Raw genomic sequence first — 21,490 nt, 5'->3', positions numbered from 1 at the left:
AACTATTGTTTTGAATTATTATTTCTATTTTATATTTTAATTGATTGTTACATATTATGTATGAAAGTCTCATATTATTTGTAAAGGTTTTTAAATCACTACTTGACAGATAACTTGTTGAAGAACTAACTGAAATTACTTTAACAAACTTATTTTTTTATGAGATTTTGTAATTTTTTCAGTTTTACCTTTATCTTTGAGGTGTACACTTGATGATTGCTTGTGGACTGTTAATCATACTTCGTCCGTTTCATTATATTTGCTAGTACTACTAATCGTGACATCTTTATACACAATATATCACAATCGGAGGTGAATATTCAAAACGAAGGAAGTATAACATTTTTATCACGTAAAAAAGAGAATGACTAAAATATAAGTAAACACAAATGTGTGTTTGATCATAAAAAAGATGTGTCTCAAATGCAAACACTCTTGCTCAACATTCTATAGAAAAAGGCAGGTGTTTATATACATGATTATAGGCAAACATATGGCATATGTAGTCATACAGTCTACGTAGAGTTGGAGGGCTTTGACCCTTTTCTTCCCTCCAAAAACCTTATTTGTGGTCTTTTTAAGCAAGATATACTGAATATGATAATTATAAAATTACACTTACAAGATTACAATTTACATGTAAATATAGAGTCAAACAAGCTTTGAATATGACAATTGACAACAATCTAATTACTTTATATCATGGGATAATATTAACAATATATTAAGACTTAAAATAAAAGATATACAAAATACATCACCAAAATTACATCAACAATATATTAACAATATATTATTGTATTTCATTACATCACCAAAATCTATGTCTGTCAAATGGAAAGATTGTTGCTTAACATTCTATAGAAAAGGCTGATGTGACATAATTATGTATCTGCATGATTATATACGTAGACATATGCCATATATACTCATGCATGCAGACTACAGTTGAAGGATTACATGTAACTTTGTGGTATATTTGTAACTGATTGTGATATATTGTGTAAAAAAATAATACTAGCATTTGCAATTACAATGAAACGGAAGAAAAATAAAGAAAAATGGATTTATTTTAATATTTATAACCAAAATATTTATTTGTTTTGCTATCTATCTTTAAATTTATAATGAGTCAAACAAGTCTACAATATGACAATTGAACAATATAATTACAATATTTTATGGGATAGAAACAACATATTAAGATTCATTTACAAAGATTCTTAGAATAAACAACAATTTGATAACTGTGAGGAACATCAAGTATTCCAACTTGATTACGTGCTGCTTTTTTTACGTATAAAATGTATGTCCATTTCACATAAAAATTATCAATATAATTTTGCCTAATCATTTATCATTGCAATAAACAATTAAGAAATGATTGAATAATGAATCAGTCCACTACAAAAAAAATAATAAAATGGCGACAAACCATTTCATCGCCATTTGATAGCTAAACGGTCAAAAAGTAGGTCAGGCGACGGGCTGGCGACGAGATACGAGGTGGTCGCTATTCCTTTCGTCGCTAATCTCAAAATGGACGCCATTTCCTCGCCTTTTCTTAGCGACCCATTTGCGACCCAAATCCCGTCGCCAAACTGGCGACCACCATCTTCTAGCGATTTAGTCGCCACCGGGCGACCACCATGTCGTAGCTGTGTCGTCGCCTGCTTATCAGGCTGCTTAGCGACCCGCTTTCCGTCGCCAACTGTCACCTATTATATTTACTAGTTTATATATATTTATATATATATATATATATATATATATATATATATATATATAATATTTGTTGTAATATTAAAATAAATATATATATACACATAAAACAAGTAAATAAAAATAAAGAGCTGGAAATATATATATATATAATTAAAGTTTATGTACAAAGTCACAAAAAGTACATATATTTAATCATTCATTTGGAAGAGAAGATTGTTACAAATTGAGATGGGATTAAATGAATTTTAAAAAAGAGTTCTCGTTCTCTTTGAATTTGTTTCGTCAGCCTTTGGTGAGTCTCATAGTAGTCTGAACATTTCGCATTTGCACCGCTTTCCTTAATTGATTATTGAACTTCATTTACCATTTGCACCGCTTCCCATAATTGATTATTGAACTCCATAAGCTGTGGCTCTTTGACCTTTCGATTGTTCTTGAAATATTAAAAAAAAAAACGATTTAAAACTAAATATGAATATAAGAAAAAACTGGAAAATATTAGCACTAAACATGTTTCAAAAATGCCATTATTCGAAAATATTAAAAAAAACATAAAAATATGTCAAAAATAACATAAAACAAAATCTAGGAAAAAAAATATTAAACATGCTCAAGTTATACCAAAATTCGGAATTGATAAAAAAAAAATGCATCATGAAACAAAATATTATCATAATCATCAAGAACATTGAAAAAATACAAAAAAATATATAATAAATACTAACCTTTTAATAACAAGATGAGAATTTTAGAGTTGAAAATAAGTTGTAACCACAAGATGATGAAGATAAGATTAAGAAAGAAAAGAAAATAAATAGAGATTGAGAATAATGGATGAAAAGAAAAAATGGAGTTGGAAACTTCATAACGCGTATAAGGAATGAAGAAATATAAGGTAAGTGAAGACAGACTTGTAGCAAATGAGAAATGAGAGCAGAATACACGGCTTTTATAATCAATATTTAGCGACCGCCAGGATGGTCGCTGGTTGGTCGCTAAACCATTGACATGACAGGAGGTTTGACTCTCTGATCTTAGCGACCGGCTGGTTGGTCGCTAGGTGGTCGCTGTGCCTTGGAAATGAAAAAAGTTTGCGTGCTGCAGTAAGGAAAAAATCGGCTGGCAGTATTTTTTTTAAAATATTATTATTATTATTATTATTATTATTATTATTATTGTTATTTTCATTATTATTATTTTTATTATTATTGTTGTTATTATTATTATTATTATTATTATTATTATTATTATTATTATTATTATTATTATTATTGTTATTTTCATTATAATAATAATTATTATTGTTATTATTATTATTATTATTATTATTATTATTATTATTATTATTATTATATTACTTATTTTTATGTGTTATTATTATTATTGTTGTTGTTGTTATTATTATTATTACTGCAAAATATTAATAATTCGGAGGAATATAATAAAATTGTATTAAATATTACAAAATATTAAATAATTACATATAAATAATTACATATAAATAATTAAACTACTCTTCATCACTAAAATACTCGTTGTTCTCAACATCTTCATCTTCGGATTCTTCGTTTTCTCAGAGTACAAGATCCACATCTTTTAAATTTTGTCTTGTACTCGGATATGGGAGATAATATAATTGACGTGCTTGACTTGCCAACACAAATGGATCATATAAACAATATTATTGACATTTGAAAAACGTTACTCGTTTGATAGGTTACTCGTTTTTCGTTTCTACCCTTGATGTGATCCTTTGTTTTACTTGGCACACACAAGAAAGTGTTTGTTTTCCAATATGGCAAATCCCAAAATATGCTCCTCTTCTTCCATCCTGCAGAGTACTTACTAACCTCTTTATTATGTTCCGATGCATCTTCTTCAAGCAATTGATCAAGCAATTCATTTCCAGTTCGAATAATAGGTGGATCTCTTTTCTCAATATGGCCTGATCTGAAATTTATTCTATTTCTCCTATAGGGACGACTTCTATCTAAATTCCTTCTATGATAGTCAAACCAACACATCTTCAGGTTATGAGTAAGGTAAAAGGCTTGTGAATCATCCATGTAGTAAGGGCAAGCATATCGGCCCGCCGTACTCCACCCGGACAACATCGAATAAGCTGGAAAGTCATTGATTGTCCACATTAAAGCTCCTCGCAGTTGAAAATTCTCCTTTCTTGACACATCTAATGTACATATCCCCTCCTTTCACAACATATTCAGCTCTTGTATTAGTGGTTGAAGATATAAGTCAATGTTGTGCTTTGGATTACCGCGAAACCTTATTCCCCCAATATATCAAACATTCGTTAGGACAACAATCTATCTTCCCAACGGGTAATCCAAAGGCAGATATTTGTTTTTTCGTTTCGTAGAAGCTGTTTACCATCGTATTCTCTTCTGATAACACTTCGTTCACAATAGCACAAATATCATGCACCATCTGGAAACACACTAAAATTCATTTTTAACACCTAAATATAATATAATAATATAATTATTCAATTGATTAGTAAGTTAATGACAATAAAAATATATATAAAACAATTCATGAAAGTAACAATATATGATAATAATATAATTATTCTAATAACAATTATTAAGGAAAATTAATGACAATTAAAATAAAATATAAAACAATAAAAGAATATAAAAAACTGAAGTAAATAACAAACGAAATAAAATATGTACTAATTAAATAAAAAACCTCTACTAATTCTTTAGTTACCGAAATATACGATACACAATAATTCTGCGTGTTATTTATAGAAAATATGGCGACAACACGGCCATGAGAAACCCATCGCCATGTTTTCAAATTCAAATTGAAAAAGTGGCGGCGACCATATGGCTTCCAAACCACCGTCGCCTATGTTTATTAAAAAAAAAAAATTTATGGTCTACTTGGCGACTAAATCGCGACCACAACTTGAATGTCGCAAAGAATTATTTTTAAAAAAAAAAAAAAAATTGGCGATCATAGGGGGCGACCATATAGCTTGTCGCCAGATAATTAAAATAATAATAATAATGAAAATAATAATAATAATAATAATAATAATAATAATAATAATAATAATAATAATAATAATAATAATAATAATAATAATAACAACAACAACGTTGTAATAATACTAATACTAATAATAAAATAATATTAACAATAATAATAATAATAATAATAATTTTAAAAAAATATTGCAAGCCGATTTTTTTCATACTGCGCACGCAAACTTTTTTCATTTCCAAGGACCAGCGACCAGCTAGCGACCGGAATCCTCGTCGCTAACTATTTTTGGAAAAAATTAAAAAATTAAAAGCTTTTAGCGACGGATTGGCGACCAAAATGCCCGTCGCTATTTTGCTTTTCCATTTGGCGACGTCGGTTGCCCTCGCCTATCCGTCGCCACTGGCGACCAACCAACCCCGTCGCTATTTTTCCATCGCTATTTCGATAGTTATTTGTAGTGGTCTAAGTATATAAATTCATCATTTAAAATGAGAAGAAAAAGTATCAATTAATCAGCGATAAAATCAGTCTAATAAGCAGATTATATTACAATAATGATGCGTCACATACTAATAAGTATGTGAAATGACGACATTTCACAAAGTTCTAATAAGTTGCATTACAACTCTTTTATTAAATTGTATAATTATAAAATTAGATTAATTGGTAATTACAGTAGTATTGAGGCGGCACAAATAAATAAAGTATTAATAACATTAATTGATAATCAAAAAAGGTTTGTGATTAATTGGTATATTAGTATTTCTTGAATAGAAAGTATATGTATTAAAAGTATATGTAATAATCAATGATTTTAAAATGACTTTTAAATATAGTTGTTAATTACCTTAATTAATGTGACTAATATTTATTTATCAGGTAAATAAACATTCAATGTGCTTAAAAAGAAATGAAGTATAGAAATTGGAGAACTAAATGGTTGAAATGAAATAATTTGATTGAAAGCTCGAATAATTATTTTTTTAAAAACATTTGAGTATGACATAAATATCTATTTAAATATTTATATTGTATTAGTTATCATATGAAAAAATAAGATCAAATCACTATATTACAGCAATATTGTAAAATTTTAGAGTTTACCATGACCATAAATATAGAATGATTAAATCACAAAATTATCTAATAGCAAAATCGATTTCGTAATATTGAAACTATATCGATAACATATACTCATAACATTTTAATATTTTCTAGTTAAGCTCACATTAATTACGTTTTTAATTATAATAAAATATTAACTTGAACATACCATATTTTAGTCATTGTGATTTATAGAACACCATGTTTAAAATTTTATTTGTTTTTTTTGTTCCAAAATTTAACGAATAATTATAGGTAGATGTGTGACACTTTTTTTTTTGAATAATCTCCGGGGGACTCTTTTGGCCGCGCTCATTTTTATGGGTATGAGTTGCCGCCGTCTTTCCCTTCTTAGACTTTGTCCATAGTTTTTCTATTAGTAGGATGCACTGGGTAGGATGATGATGATGATTATATAGCAGGTAAAAGAAATCGGCTATGCAAAGGTTGGACTTTTGTAGCATAATTGAAAAAAAAGTTTGATCTTTAAAAATAACCAGCTAACAGTAGAATTTTAGAATTAATTTTTTCCTTTGTTATTTACTTGAGTTTTATATTTACTTGATTTAATTTTATTATTTAATTTCTATTGTTATTTACTTGAGTTTTTTATTTTTTTTATTATTTTATATTTTAATTTTATTGACATTAGTTTGCTTTAATAATTTTTATTAGAATAATTATATTATTATTATTATTATCATATATTGTTATTGTCATTAACTTACTTTATTGATCAGTTGAATAATTATGTTATTATATTATATTTAGGTGTTAAAAAAGAGTTCTAGGTAAGAAAGAAGTTGGATGTACAATCGACGAAAAAATGGAAAGTTTAGTTTAAGATTTATGAGAGGGTTGGAAGAGTTTTTAGAATTTGCTCGTACACAAAGCATGAGTTCTGAGATTAGATGTCATTGTAAAAAGTGTAAAAATTGTTGTTATAAGGAACCAGATGAAATAAGAGAACATCTAATAAGGAGGGGGTTTGTTGAAAATTACTATGAGTGGGAATATCATCAGAACACAGAGATAGGAACAACATCTGATATCGTAGCGGAAGTCGGAGAGCAATCATCAAACGATCCAAATCCATACTCACAGATGGTGCATGATGCAGTAGCTAGTGTGTTCCAAACAATTACCATCACTTTCTTCCCTCACAGTATAATGTAGCGTCAGTAAAAAATGAACCACCGGTACACGTTGACGAATATCCAAACCCACAGTGTCAACAGTTCTTTGAAATGTTAAATTCTGTAAATAGTCCTTTATATGAAGGTTGTAAAAATCACACAAAGATGTCTATTATTGGTCGACTTACAAACCTCAAGACAGACCATCGTCTCACTGAGAGGTGTTACGACGATATTTATGGTATTGTGAATGAAGTGTTACCAAAAGAGAATACGATGGTAAACAACTTCTACGAAACGAAAAAACAAATAGCTGCCCTTAGATTACCCGTTGAGAAGATAGATTGTTGTCCTAACGGATGTTTGATATATTGGGGGAATAATGCGAATGCAACTTTCTGTTATATTTGTGAGACTTCTAGATGGAGAAGAAACAGTAAGGGTGATAAGGTTTCGCGGAAACAATTTCATTATTTCCCCCTGGGCCCCAGATTACAAAGATTGTATGCTTCAGAGGCAACAGCTAGGCATATGAGGTGGCATGCAGAGCACCGCACCAAGGATGGAGAGATGATACATCCGTCCGATGCTGAAGCGTGGTTGACATTTAATGACATGCATCCAGACTTTGCATTGGAGACTCGAAACGTGTGGCTTGGTCTGTGTACAGATGGTTTTAACCCCTTTGGAAGTTCGGGTCAACAGTATTCATCGTGGCCTGTCATTGTCACACCATACAATCTTCCGCCATGGATGTGCATGAAAAAGCTGTATATGTTCTTGACCATGATTGTCCCTGGGCCGAGTAATCCGAAGCACAACATTGACTTATATCTTCAACCACTAATACAAGAGCTGAATACGTTGTGGGAGCAGGGTATCTGTACATTTGATGTGTCAAGAAAGGAGAATTTCCAACTGCGAGCAGCTTTAATGTGGACGATCAATGACTTTCCGGCTTATTCGATGTTGTCCGGGTGGAGTATTGCGGGCCGATATGCTTGCCCTTACTGCATGGATGATTCACAAGCCTTCTACCTTACGCATAGCAAAAACATGTGTTGGTTTTATTGTCATAGAAGGTTTTTAGATAGAAGTCATCCCTATAGGAGAAATAGAATAAATTTCAGATCAGGCGTTGTTGAGAAAAGGGATCCGCCTGTTATTCGGACTGGACATGAATTACTTGATGAGTTAGACCAGTTTGGTTTTTTGAGAGTCTATGAAGAAGATGCACCGGAACATAATAAAGAGGTTAGTAATTACTCTGCTGGATGGAAGAAGAAGAGCGTATTTTGGGATTTACCATATTGAAAAACTAACATGATTCGACATAATTTGGATGTTATGCAATAGAGAAGAATGTTTTTGATAACATTTTCAACACTTTGTTGTGTGTGCCAAGTAAAACAAAGGATCACATCAAGAGTAGACACGATTTGCGTGAACTTGTTATACGTTCAGAATTGCATCCTATAGGTACGTGTACACTCAAACCTTTATATAATTAATAATTAATAATAATTCGTATAACATCTTATTATGATTATATACAGGTACGTCTATTCCTAAAGCTTCCTATACATTAAATGAACAACAGATACGTGCCTTGCTTCAATGGTTGAAGAGTATTAGATTTCCCGATGGTTATGTCTCCAATATGGCAAGGAATATTGACATGGCCAAGCATCAATTGTTTGGCATGAAAAGTCACGACTGTCATGTTTTCATGCAACGCTTAATTCCAATTGCATTCAGAGAATTGCTACCGGTGAAGGTTTGGGAAGCTCTTACCGAGTTGAGCTTATATTTTAGAAGTTTGACAACCACAAAGCTATGTGTGGAGGATTTGAGGAAGATGGAAGCATATATTCCGGTTATCATCTGCAAACTAGAGACTATATTTCCATCTACATTCTTTGATAGTATGGAATACGTTTCTATCCATTTGGCATATGAGGCTAGGATTGCAGGACCGGTCCAATACAGATGGATGTATCCGTTTGAGAGGTAAATAAATCATATGTAATTAATTTTTTCATTATTCTTCTGGTGAATTAATTTTTCCATACAGGTACCTTAGACATTTGAAACTGAATGTGAAAAATAAAGCTCATGTTGAAGCGTCGATATGCAACGCATATTTAACCGAGTAAGCATCACATTTTGTTTCCCATTATTTTGAGCCACATGTGCGATGCAGGGTCAGAGACCTTCCCAGGAATGATGATGGAAGTTACAACAATATTGTCACTGGTGTATTCACAATCTTCAATCATCCAATAAGGTTTCATGGAAAAGGAAAAGCGTATGTTTTGGATGAAAGAGATTACGAGATTGCACATAGATACGTGCTAATGAACTGTCCAGAGGTCGATGTATTCGTATCTGAGTTCAAAACTTCAATTCAAAGACATCAATTGAATTGGTCAAGTCAGAGGATTGAAGTGTTTGTGCAAGAGAATTTTACAAATGCGTTTAGAACAACATTATGTTGTTCATCTTATATGTTAATTATTATGTTTGTCGGCATTACGTTAATTAAATTCATAGAGTTACTTTGATTAATCTGACAGGCAAGACAAGGATCATTCGATAGCCGAGTGAACAGTGACATTTTGAAGCAGATTGCTGAATGACCACTTAAACATGCTCGGAGCTACAATGTCTGTTACACAAACGGATATAGATTCCATACAGTACTTCATGCATCAAATAAATCTACAGACAATAGTGGAGTGTGCGTCAAAGCTGCTGACAACAGTCGGGACGAAGAAGATTTTTACGGGCAACTGCTTGAAATTGTTGAGGTTGAATACCCGGGGATACCTATCAAAAGAGTGACGTTGTTCAAATGTCATTGGTATGACCCAACTACTACTGGAAATAACCACTGAACAAAAATTCATAAACGATATAAGTTAGTTGACATACATTAGGGTCGCTCGTATCGTTTATATGATCCATTTGTGTTGGCAAGTCAAGTATATTATCTTCCATATCCGAGTACAAGAAAAAATTTAAAAGATTAGAGAGCGGTTTGCAAAGTCAAACAAAATAAATTTGACAAGGAAATAGAACAGGAATCCAAAGATGCTGATTTCCAAGAAGAAAATAGGGACCATATTGAAATTGAAGAAGATGTTTCCCAAACACTGCTTCTTGATCCATCTGACGAAATTGTTCAACAGGTGCATGATAATGATGAAGATACTGAAGAAGATGTAGATCTTGTACTGTCAGAAAACGAAGAATCCGAAACTGAAGATGTCGAGAACGACGACTATTTTAGTGATGAAGAATAATTTAATTATTTATATGTAATTATTTAATATTTTGTGAAATTTATTAAAATTTTATAATATTCCTCCGAATTATTAATATTTTATAGTAATAATAATAATAACAACAACAATAATATATATATATATATATATATATATATATATATATATATATATATATATGTATATATATATATATATATGTATATATATATATATATGTATATATATATATATATATGTATATATATATATATATATATATATGTATATATATATATATATATGTATATATATATATATGTATATATATATATATATGTATATATATATATATATATATATGTATATATATATATATATATATATATATATATATATATATATATATATATATAAATATATATATATATATATATATATATATATATATATATATATATATATATATATGTATATATATATCAACAATAATTATAATAACAACACTAATAATAAACAAAAAACAACAACAACAACAACAATAATAATAATAATAATAATAATAATAATAATAATAATAATAATAATAATAATAATAATGATTTCACTAATAATAATAATAATAATAATAATAATAATAATAATAATAATAATAATATTAATAATACTAACAATAATAATAACTGTAATGATATTAATTATAATAATAATATTGATATTGATAATAATAATAATAATAATATAAAATAATAATAACGTTAATAATAATAATAATAATTATTATTATTATTGATAGTAGAGTAGTAGTACATAGCTGATTTTTTCCCCACTGCAGCACGCATAGGTTTTCATTATCGAGGTAATGGCGAAGAACCAGCGTCCAAGGTGTCGGTCGCCATTCTGATAAAGTCATTATGCATTGTCATTTCAGTGCAGTTAACGACCAAACAACGACTAGCCTGATGGTCGCCAGTTCTCACTGAAAACTACAGCTCCAAAATTTCTCATCCATTAATATAATTCTTTATTCTTTATAATAATAATAATAATAATAATAATAATAATAATAATAATAATAATAATAATAATAATAATAATAAAATTAATAATAATAATACTAATAATAATGATAACTGTAATGATATTTATAATAATAATAATAATAATAATAATAATAATAATAATAATAATAATAATAATAATAATATTAATATTAATATTAATATTAATAAAACTAATAATAATAATAACTGTAATGATATTAATAATAATAATAATAATAATAATAATAATAATAATAATGATATTGATAATAATAATAATAATAATAATAATAATAATAATAATAATAATAATAATAATAATAATAATAATAATAATAATAATAATATAATATAATATAATATAATATAATAATAACGGTAATAATAATAATAATAATAATTATTATTATTGATAGTAGAGTAGTAGTACCTACGTATAGCCGATTTTTTCTCCTCTGCAGTACGCAAAGGTATTCATTACCGAGGGAATGGCGATGAACCAGCGTCCATGTTGCCGGTCGCCATTCTGAAAAAGTCAATGTATTGTCAATCAGTGCAGTCAGCGACTAAGCTGCGACTACATAGGTGGTCGCCAGTTCCCGATGAAAACATCAGTTATTATGCCCTAAGTTCTCATTTATCTTCTTTTTCTATACTTCTTCGTTTTTTTCTTTGACTACAGCTCGAAAATTTCTCCTCCATTAATTTAATTCTTTATTAATTCTCTTTTTCTCTCTTCATCTCATCCTCATAATTTCGTAGTTACTACTCATCTTCAACTCATCCTCTTATTTAAAGGTTAGTGTTTATTATTTATGTTTTTGAATTTTTTCAATGTTCTTGATGATTATGATGAAAATTTATGTTCGAATGTTTTTTTTTTCTTTTTTTATGTTTGATATCGAGCTGTGAAGTACATTGTCATATTCAACATGTTTTTTCATGTTATTTCATGATGTTTATGTTGAATCTTCATGAGCATGTTTAATTTGATAATTTTCAGATTTTTTTAATATTAAATGTAATTTTCGAATTATAGAGTAATTTAGTTTTTAATGTCAAGTATATTATTTTGATTCGTCATTTTTTGTATGTTTTTTTTAATATTTTTGAAATATGAAATAACTTGAGCAAGTCTAATGATATTTTTATGCATTTTTCGAGTTACGGAGTAATTTATTTTTTCGATTTATGGAATACGTTGAGCATGTTTTATGTTATATTTTTCCATTCGTTTTAATGTAAAATGTAACTGTGGAATTATAGAGTAATTGATTGTTACCTGATGTTGTTATGTAGTTTCGAATTATGGTATAACTTGAGATGATAAAATATGTGTGGATGTTTTTTTTTTAAATGTAATTTTCGAATTACTTTAATACTATACGTAGTTATGTTTAGTTTGGGACGATAAAATTCATTACGTAGGTAGAAATGTTCATTTTTCGAGTTACGGAGTAATTTTTATGCATTTTTCGAGTTACGGAGTAATTTATTTTTTCGATTTATGGAATACGTTGAGCATGTTTTATGTTATATTTTTCCATATTCGTTTTAATGTAAAATGTAACTGTGGAATTATAGAGTAATTGATTGTTACCTGATGTTGTTATGTAGTTTCGAATTATGGTATAACTTGAGATGATAAAATATGTGTGGATGTTTTTTTTTTAAATGTAATTTTCGAATTACTTTAATACTATACGTAGTTATGTTTAGTTTGGGACGATAAAATTCATTACGTAGGTAGAAATGTTCATTTAATTGAATATTAGTTGTACAATATGTCAACTGGGATATTTTATGGTATAGACAACAATAACCCAGTTCATGGGAGTAGTGAAAATACTCCAAATGATTCCATACATAATATGGAAGAGGACGATGGAGACGATCCTCGTCCGAATCTTCCATGGCTACCAACAATAAACAAGTAAATGTTTTTATCATCTTATTATCATTAATATTTTTTCAATATTAAAATTTCATTGTAAACTAATTTTGTTAATTATTGTAAGATTTAATCCGATATCCGGGAACACCATTGCATCCAAAATAAGGGCTACCTTTAATTATAGGCAAGATGTCGAAGGTAGTAGTTGGAAGGGTGTGACCAAACCCAATTTTTATTTTAATGAATTTAAGGTAAAATTATTATTTTGCTGTTTATTTTTAGACTTTTTTATATATAAATTATTTTAAGTTTTTTATTTGATGAAATATTTATGTATTTAAAAAAATACAAATGGGACCTTCACCTCCAACATTTCGTTCGAAGGTCATGGAAGGAAAAAGTCGCAAAGCGCTATGCGGATATGCTTTTCAAATGGTGCAGGACGTTGAAAAGCAAGCCTGAATTTAAACCTCCTTCCATCGATAATGAGACCTGGGCGCGATGGAAGGCTGATTGGGAACGCCCAGATAATAAAGCCGTTTCGGCTAAGAATTCCTCCAATAGACGTGAAGGAAAAGATAAAGCTGAACCCACCCATATAGATGGCTCAATCCCGCACGCCAGAACAATGCGGGATTTGGTGAGTATTTAATTAATTAAGTAGTACTATATTGAATTTTTTTATTATCTTTTGTTTAATTTTAAGTGGATTTTTATTTAATATTTCAGGAACAATCAAAAGGTCAAAGACCCACAACTTACGAAATATTTACACGAACACATGGGGTCTTTGACAATGAAACAGGGGATTATTCCCAATGGACGAATAGCAAGTCACAAAAAGTTAACGTAATAATCTATTAAACTTGTTTATTTATTTATTTTTAGTATCAATTAATACTTTGTTTATTGGTAATTGATTTCTTTGTTTTATTGAAGGATGAATATCGTTCTTTGATGGAGGAGAATCCAACTCGCGACCCAAGTCAAATTTGGTTGGATGCTATAAAAAACGTAGAAAGCAGTTCAAACAAAAAAAAAAAAAAAGCAAAGAGGTATTTGGGGTTGGGTCCGCCTCTCAAATTATTTATCCTTTTGAGCCAACGGATATTTTGTCTTCTCAGCCTGCACAACCTGATTATGATGTCATTATACAACAAAGGTTTGCGGATTTAGAAGCTCGGCAAATGGAGTTCAATAATCAATTATTGAAAGCGATACGAAGAGGAAATGCTCAGATTGCCTATGAGACTCATCGAAGGCTGACTGAACAAATAACAAGAGAACGAGAACACTTTTTGAAATTCATTGAATCGCATTTCAATTTGAATCAACCCCCTCCTCCACCTCCTCCAAATGAATGATAAAATCTATGTAATTTTTGTGACTTGGTAAATAAATTTTAGTTTTATATATAATATTTCCAGCTCTTTTATTTTAATTTATTAATTTGTTTTATGTGTATATATTTTTATCTTAGTATTATAACTAATACAAAATATATATAAATATAATTATATATATATATATATATATATATATATATATATATATATATATATATATATATATATATATATATATATATATATATATATATACACACGGCGACCAAAAAGCATAAAAATGTTGTCGCTAGCAGCAGGCGACGAAAGGGCTATAAGAAGGTGGTTGCCATATTGGCGACGAGGCATTTGGTCGCTGATTGGTTGCCAGGCCTGGCGAGAACGCTGGCGAGGAGTTTGTTGTCGCCATGTTAGACACATTCTTGGCGATGGAAATTGCGTCGCCTGTTGGTCGCCAGTTCTTGGCGATGGACAGCTCGTCGCCTCGTGGTCGCCAATTTTTCTTTAAAAGATGGCGAGGATATGGCGTCCATTTTGGTGTTAGTGACGAACGAAAAGGCGACCACCACGAACCCCGTCGCCCTCCCGTCGCCAAGGCAACTTTTTGACCATTTAGCTATGAAATGGCGAGGATAATGTGTGTCGCCAATTTAATAGTTTTTTGTAGTGATTCATCTTAAGTGTTCCAATTATTTTATACACTCTATCGAATGCACTTATTCACTCCTTAATATATCTAATTACGTATAATTAAAAATTATAAAGAGTTAATATTAATAAACTTTACATTAAAACGAATTAAATAAAATCCCACATAATAATATTTAACCTATAAATTAATAATAAAATATAATTTAAAAATAATAGATATATAATATCCCAAAAATTAATAGGACAATTAAGTCGATTTGGAGGAGTATTACTTAATATACCCCATTTATTTTTTGAAAAGGAAAAAACAAACCCTTACATAATTTCCTTTGAAACCAGAAATCAGAAATGAAAAAACTCTTCCCTTACACTAAACCCAACTCTCTCTCTCTCTCACTAGTCACCTCCCCTTCACTCTCCTATTTACCTTTTCACTTTGAAATCAGAAATTTCTTCTCTTACCTCTTTAAATACCCATTTTCGGAGTTCTTCAATGATTTATCAAGCTTCAACCATGGCTACCCAAAATACTCATTATCTCTCATCATGCAAGCAGCACGTCCCACTCTGCTCTATGTGCCGCTCCACACGCGCGGCTGTACGCCGCCCCTCCATGCGTGCGATTGTACGCCGCCCCTCTGCTGCCAACCACTAACTTCCACCGTTAACCTTAGGTGAATTCGAATGGTGATGTGAATTTCTTTCTTTCTTGTTATGTTATATAAATTGGGTATTTTATTATTGAAGTTTTTGAAAATGGGGTTAAGGTATGAAGATGAGGATATATTGGCGGCCATGGTGGTGGGGCTTTAAGATTTTATGGCAGCGTCTTTTTCAGATGTGGCTCTTCCCCTTCTATGATGGAAGTTGCAGGTAATTTTTAGTGTAGTTCTAGTTTCAGGACCACTTGAAAACTTCTGGAAAATACCCTAAACTTCATCTTCCAACCCTTTAAAACTTCCAATCTAACATCACAATTGCATAAATTAGGAGTTCCCACAATCTTATTCCTCCATTGTACATGGAAGGTTGAAATCAATCAAAAGAGGTTGCGGCTGCTGTTGCTGTGGCTGCTGCTGCAGTGGTGGTGGCTGCGGCTGAGGTTCCAGTGGTTGTGGGGTTTGCTCCCTCTCCTTGTCAATTGTCCCCAAACTGCCTCATCCCATCAAATGTGATCTCTTGTGACCCCTAATTAATGCTTGATCCGACCTAAAAACTCTAGTACAAAAAGGACATTTGTGACCCTTTACATTCTTTGATTTGCTATTAAAAATGATTTTAATTTTGGTATTTCCTGTTTTAGCCGTCTTATATTGTGAACCGTTAGACTCTGATGATTCACCTACAAGATTAAAACTGTTCCTAGAAAGCTCCACCAACCACTTAGCAACCTTTTTCATTTCCTTATCAATTTCAGGATGAACTGAGGAATACCCATCACCATTTTCAGTACCAGACTGAACTTCCATTGCTACGTTTAACTGTTCTTTGCTATCATTAAACAAAGAATAATCATCATCTTCTTCTTGCTGTTTTGGTGTTTCTCTAGAAAGTTCCACTCCATTATCATCTTGTTTTTCTTCATTATCATGTTTAACAACTTTTTTAGGTTTTCTTTTCTGGGCATTAGCCGCCATAACATGAGACCTCATATGTCCTCCTAAAGACTTCCCACAACGAAACTTCTTAGAGCAGAGTTCACACTCATGCTTTAAAGCTTCTTGATTTCCCAACTCCTCCATTAAAGAATCAATTGAGATTTAAAGAGTATGAAGTAGATTAAAGCAAATTAGAGATTAAAAGAATGTATGTTTATAAAGTAAAGGTTGAATCTTCAAATAGTTTTGTTTGTTGAGACGGGAGAGAAGAATAGGGCTATACGATCGGGTAAATGGGGGAGAAAAGCATGCAATAGGGGCCTAAACTTTTAATATTTCTTCCGTTCAAAATTACTTCCAACATTAAGCATACAACATAGCTGCTGTATGGCAAAATAGCAACAGCATGTAATAGGGGTCTAAACTTTTCCCTCTTAATTTGTATTATATTCTTAATTCATAAAATAAAACATAGTCATATGTGATCTTGTTTGATTTATCTCCTTACAAAAATTATTAATATTAATTTTTTACAATTTTAATTAATCAAAAAACAATTACAAATGATTAAAATATTATCTCGACAAATATAAAAAATTAAATGGGACTGATAGGTTAGATAGGGGTAGTATGAGTTCTTATGACATAGTGATCAAATATAAATAACATGTAGAGATCTAAATTAATCTTAATTAGTGAATTACATACATATATAATTAATAAAATAGTAGTATTTTGTTATAGAGCTTAATTAGTCTTATTCTTGTACATTCATGCATTTCGTATATTCACAATATTATTTGTGAATTGAGTTTGGAGCAACTTATATTTATTCATGTTACTTAATTGATTTTCAAATGGGATTTTCAAATGAATCATGATTCCAAATACTACATCTTAGGTTATGTATTTAAAAGATTTTATAACATGAATTCTTTATATACTTTATACCTAGATAAGAATTTAAGATTAATTAGTATTTATATACTTTTTTTAAATAAATAAATATATTTGTGTTTGGTTATATAAATGATAATTAAATTCATATTATTATAATTTATGCAATTAACTAATAAATATAAGTATTTTATGAGTACACATTATAATTTGATAGAATAGTATATTATTCTATTAAGTTATGCGTAATCAAATAACAGACACATAATAAGCTAAGGGATTTAGATGGTAAGTATATTGTAATGCATTCGAAACATGCACGTAATTATACGTATCATATATGTTGTATTTAGTTACAAAATAATATATATAGTGCAATTAATTTGATATTAGGTATTTATATATCTATTTATCAATTAAGTTTATTCAAGATTCATACATTTATTCGTCAATTACATTATCAATTTCTTTTTATTTTGCTAGTAGGAAAAAAAAAATAAAATTCAAATTTAAGTTATACAAATTGCCGAACTAACACAAATTATGCATTGGATTGACACCTATACTAGTTTATATTTTTGGGCTATTTAATCGATACATAAGTCGTGTGTCACGGTGAGATCGTCTCATATAAAAATTTTTGTTATTTTTATCAATTTTTGAAATTTTGAAGAGGTTTATTAAATTCCAATTTCCAAATTAATTCAAAACCATAAAAATGGATTTTTTACTACTTTTTCATGGGTCGGATCTTCTACTCCCTTTTATTCACTATTATTGTCCTATTTGGTCTTTGAGTACTACTCCCTTCGTTCTTTTTTAATCTTCCACTTTAGGTTTTTCACACATATTAAGGAAGATAAAATCTTTGGGTTGTAGTGGGTATTATTTTAATTAAATAGTAGTGTGAAGTAATGATTGTATTGGAAGTATGAAGTTGTAGTGGGTATTATTTTAATTAAATAGTAGTGTGAAGTAATATATAGTTGTATTGAAAGTATGAGAGAGAAAATAATTATAAATAAAAGAAAAGGGGTACATTAAAAGAAAAGGAGGGGGGTTTTAAGGGGTAAAAGTGGGATAAACAACTGGTTTGCCCGAGTGGAACTCCACATTATCCAGCATATTTCAATATAATTTTAATCGGTAAATATTTTTTTTAAAAAAAATTCCCAAAAATCTAACATTAATAAAAATTGTTTATTATTTCTTAATATTAAGTAGTTACACGTACATATTTTAAGTGCCATTTTAAATTGAATTATTTTTTACATTTTTAAAATGTCACAGTTATTTTACAAATACAATCATATTTGTTGTTTTTAAAATTTAATTTAGACTATAACAAAAACAGAAATGTATGTGGGCTTTCTTCTCTCCCCTCAACAAATTAAACTTTTAAAGATTCAACTTTTACATTATAAATATTCATTTATAATATATGCAATTAATTAATAAATATAAGAAAATTAATAATATTTTAAGATTACACAATATAATTTAACTAAATAATATATTATTGCAATTACTATTTTTATTAATTGGTTGGACCAGGTAATTTTAAACTTGTTGCTATGAAAACAATTTATTTATATCAATAAGCTATTTTAATCAACTAGTTTACTAAACATTAACTATTTGACTACTCAACCCTTTATTTATATCAAAATAAAATAAAATTATTCTAATGAATAATTTTGCCAAACACCAACTATGTGCTTAATGGTATCTCATTTGAGTATTCGACTTGTTAATTAAGTTAAGAAGACAACACACTTGAATTCTAGCACATTAAACAACTAATTGATCCGATTTTGCCGTTCAACCAAGAAAATACAACTCTTAACTTTGTTTGCACCCCATTTTAGGGTTTGTTATTTTACCATTTCTTCCTTTTTCTTCTCCCTCGTCTCAACAACCTTTACATTATAAATATATTTTTTTCATTTTGTTTTACTTCACACTGCTAATCTCTAATCTGCTATAATTTACATTATACTCTTTAAATCTGAATTGATTCTTTAATGGAGAAGGTGGGAAATCAAGAAGATTTAAAGCATGTGTGTAAGCTCTGCTCTAGGAAGTTTCGTTGTGGAAAATCTTTAGGAGGTCATATGAGATCTCATGTTATGGCGGCTAAAGCCCATATAAAAAAATCTAAAAAAGTTGTTAACTTTGTTGTTAAATATAACAATGAAGAAAATCAAGATGATAATGGTGTGGAACTTTATAGAGATACACCAAAACAACAAGAAGGAGATGATAGTTCTTTGCTAAATAATAGCAAAGAACTGTTAAATATAGCAATGGAAGTTCAGTCTGATACTGATTACATTAATTCGGAACCACAAACAAGCTCTTCTTTGTTAAGTCATAGGCCTATTTTTAATGGTGATTCTTTATCTGCTACTGAAAATGGTGATGGGTCTTCCTCAGTTCATCCTGAAATTGATAAGGAAATGAAAAAGGTTGCTAAGTGGTTAGTGGAGCTTTCTAGGGACTCTTTTAATCTTGTTGCTGAATCATCAGATTCCAACGGTTCACAAAATAAGACGGCTACAACAGCAAGTAACAAAACTAAAATTTTTAATAGCAAATCAAGGAAAGCAAAGGGTCATAAATGTCCTTTTTGTAATAGAGTTTTTAGGTCGGGTCAAGCATTAGGGGGTCACAAGAGATCACATTTAATGAGAGGAGGCAGAGTGGGGACAATTGACAAAGAGAGGGAGCAAACCCCACAACCACTGGAACCTCAACCGCAGCCGCAACCATCACCGCTGCAGCAGCAGCCACAGCAACAGCAGCGGCAGCCTCTTTTGATTGATCTCAACCTTCCATGTACAATGGAGGAATAAGATTGTAGGAACTCTTTATGCAATTGTGATGTTAGATTGGAAGTTTTAAAGGGTTGGAAGTAGGGATGGGCATGAGTTTTGGACTCTAAGGGTCTAGACTTGACCTGATCCTAATTTTAAGGGTCTTACATTTTTTTTAACCCTATGGATCCGGGTCGGATCTAGTCCATGACCATAGGGTTTGGGATTGGGTCTACACGTTTGTGACCCAGATCTAAACCTATGGACCCATTTGCACATTTTTTAAATTATATTTTAACTATCATGTGTATTTAATTGTTTGATTTGGAATTTCGTTATATTTCTGAACATTAAGTGAATTTAAATTTTGTCGATTCATGTAATTTGAAATATGGTTGTTGTATCTATATGTTTAAAAAAAATTAGAAAAAGAAATAAAATCGTTTTGGAATCAGATTCAGACCCTATATCCTTCAGACCCTAAGGGTTTGGGTTCGGATTCAAAATTTTCAGACCCTATGGATCTGGGTCCGAGTCTTGATCCAATAAAAAAATTAGGGTCTGAAACTGGGTCTAGTTAGACTCGACTTAGATTCGACCTATGCCCATCACTAGTTGAAAGATGAGGTTTAGGGTACTTTCCAGAAGTTTAAGTAAATTTTAGGGAAACTCTACATGGTAACTTTGAGGTTTTAGATTTTCCATGTGGTAACCAAAATTTTTAAAAATCCACATGGTAACCCTGAGGTTTACTAAATTGTTCCACCGTAACCTTTTTTGCACATAAAACGTTAGCCAACATTAATTTCAAAGCTTAAAGGCTATTGCACGCCTATTTATACGACTCACCGTTTCAAATTCCATCAGTTTCAACCTTTTGCTCCAAAACATAAACCCTAACTTTACCATCTTTCATCCAAATCACAATTGAATTTGGGGAAAAAATGTGATTTGGATGAAAGATGGTAAGAGTTAGGGTTTATGATTTGGGGGAAAAAGGTT

The 21,490-nt window shown here is 30.0% G+C and overlaps 3 protein-coding genes across 3 annotated transcripts; 2 read left to right on the top strand and 1 right to left on the bottom strand.

Annotated features, from left to right (window-relative positions):
- The first annotated feature begins 7,736 nt into the window (after positions 1-7,736).
- LOC130821673 (uncharacterized) lies at positions 7,737-10,282 on the top strand. Its single transcript, XM_057687462.1, has 8 exons — positions 7,737-7,854; positions 7,906-8,267; positions 8,457-8,462; positions 8,578-8,987; positions 9,052-9,129; positions 9,181-9,426; positions 9,667-9,817; positions 10,061-10,282. The coding sequence occupies exons 1-8, from the start codon at positions 7,737-7,739 to the stop codon at positions 10,280-10,282; spliced, it is 1,593 nt and encodes a 530-aa protein (XP_057543445.1).
- Positions 10,283-16,334: 6,052 nt separating this feature from the next.
- LOC130821672 (zinc finger protein ZAT1-like) lies at positions 16,335-16,919 on the bottom strand. Its single transcript, XM_057687461.1, has one exon. It carries the CDS (start codon positions 16,917-16,919, stop codon positions 16,335-16,337), a length of 585 nt encoding a protein of 194 aa, XP_057543444.1.
- A 2,777-nt stretch (positions 16,920-19,696) lies between these two features.
- On the top strand, positions 19,697-20,527 carry LOC130821671 (zinc finger protein ZAT1-like). The gene has a single exon (XM_057687460.1). It carries the CDS (start codon positions 19,697-19,699, stop codon positions 20,525-20,527), a length of 831 nt encoding a protein of 276 aa, XP_057543443.1.
- Positions 20,528-21,490: the final 963 nt, after the last annotated feature.

This window comes from Amaranthus tricolor, chromosome 8 (genome assembly GCF_026212465.1).
Source record: "Amaranthus tricolor cultivar Red isolate AtriRed21 chromosome 8, ASM2621246v1, whole genome shotgun sequence".
Lineage (NCBI taxonomy): Eukaryota > Viridiplantae > Streptophyta > Magnoliopsida > Caryophyllales > Amaranthaceae > Amaranthus > Amaranthus tricolor.
The sequence above is the reverse complement of the archived record's forward strand: the minus strand, read 5'-3'. Positions and strand labels throughout refer to the sequence as shown.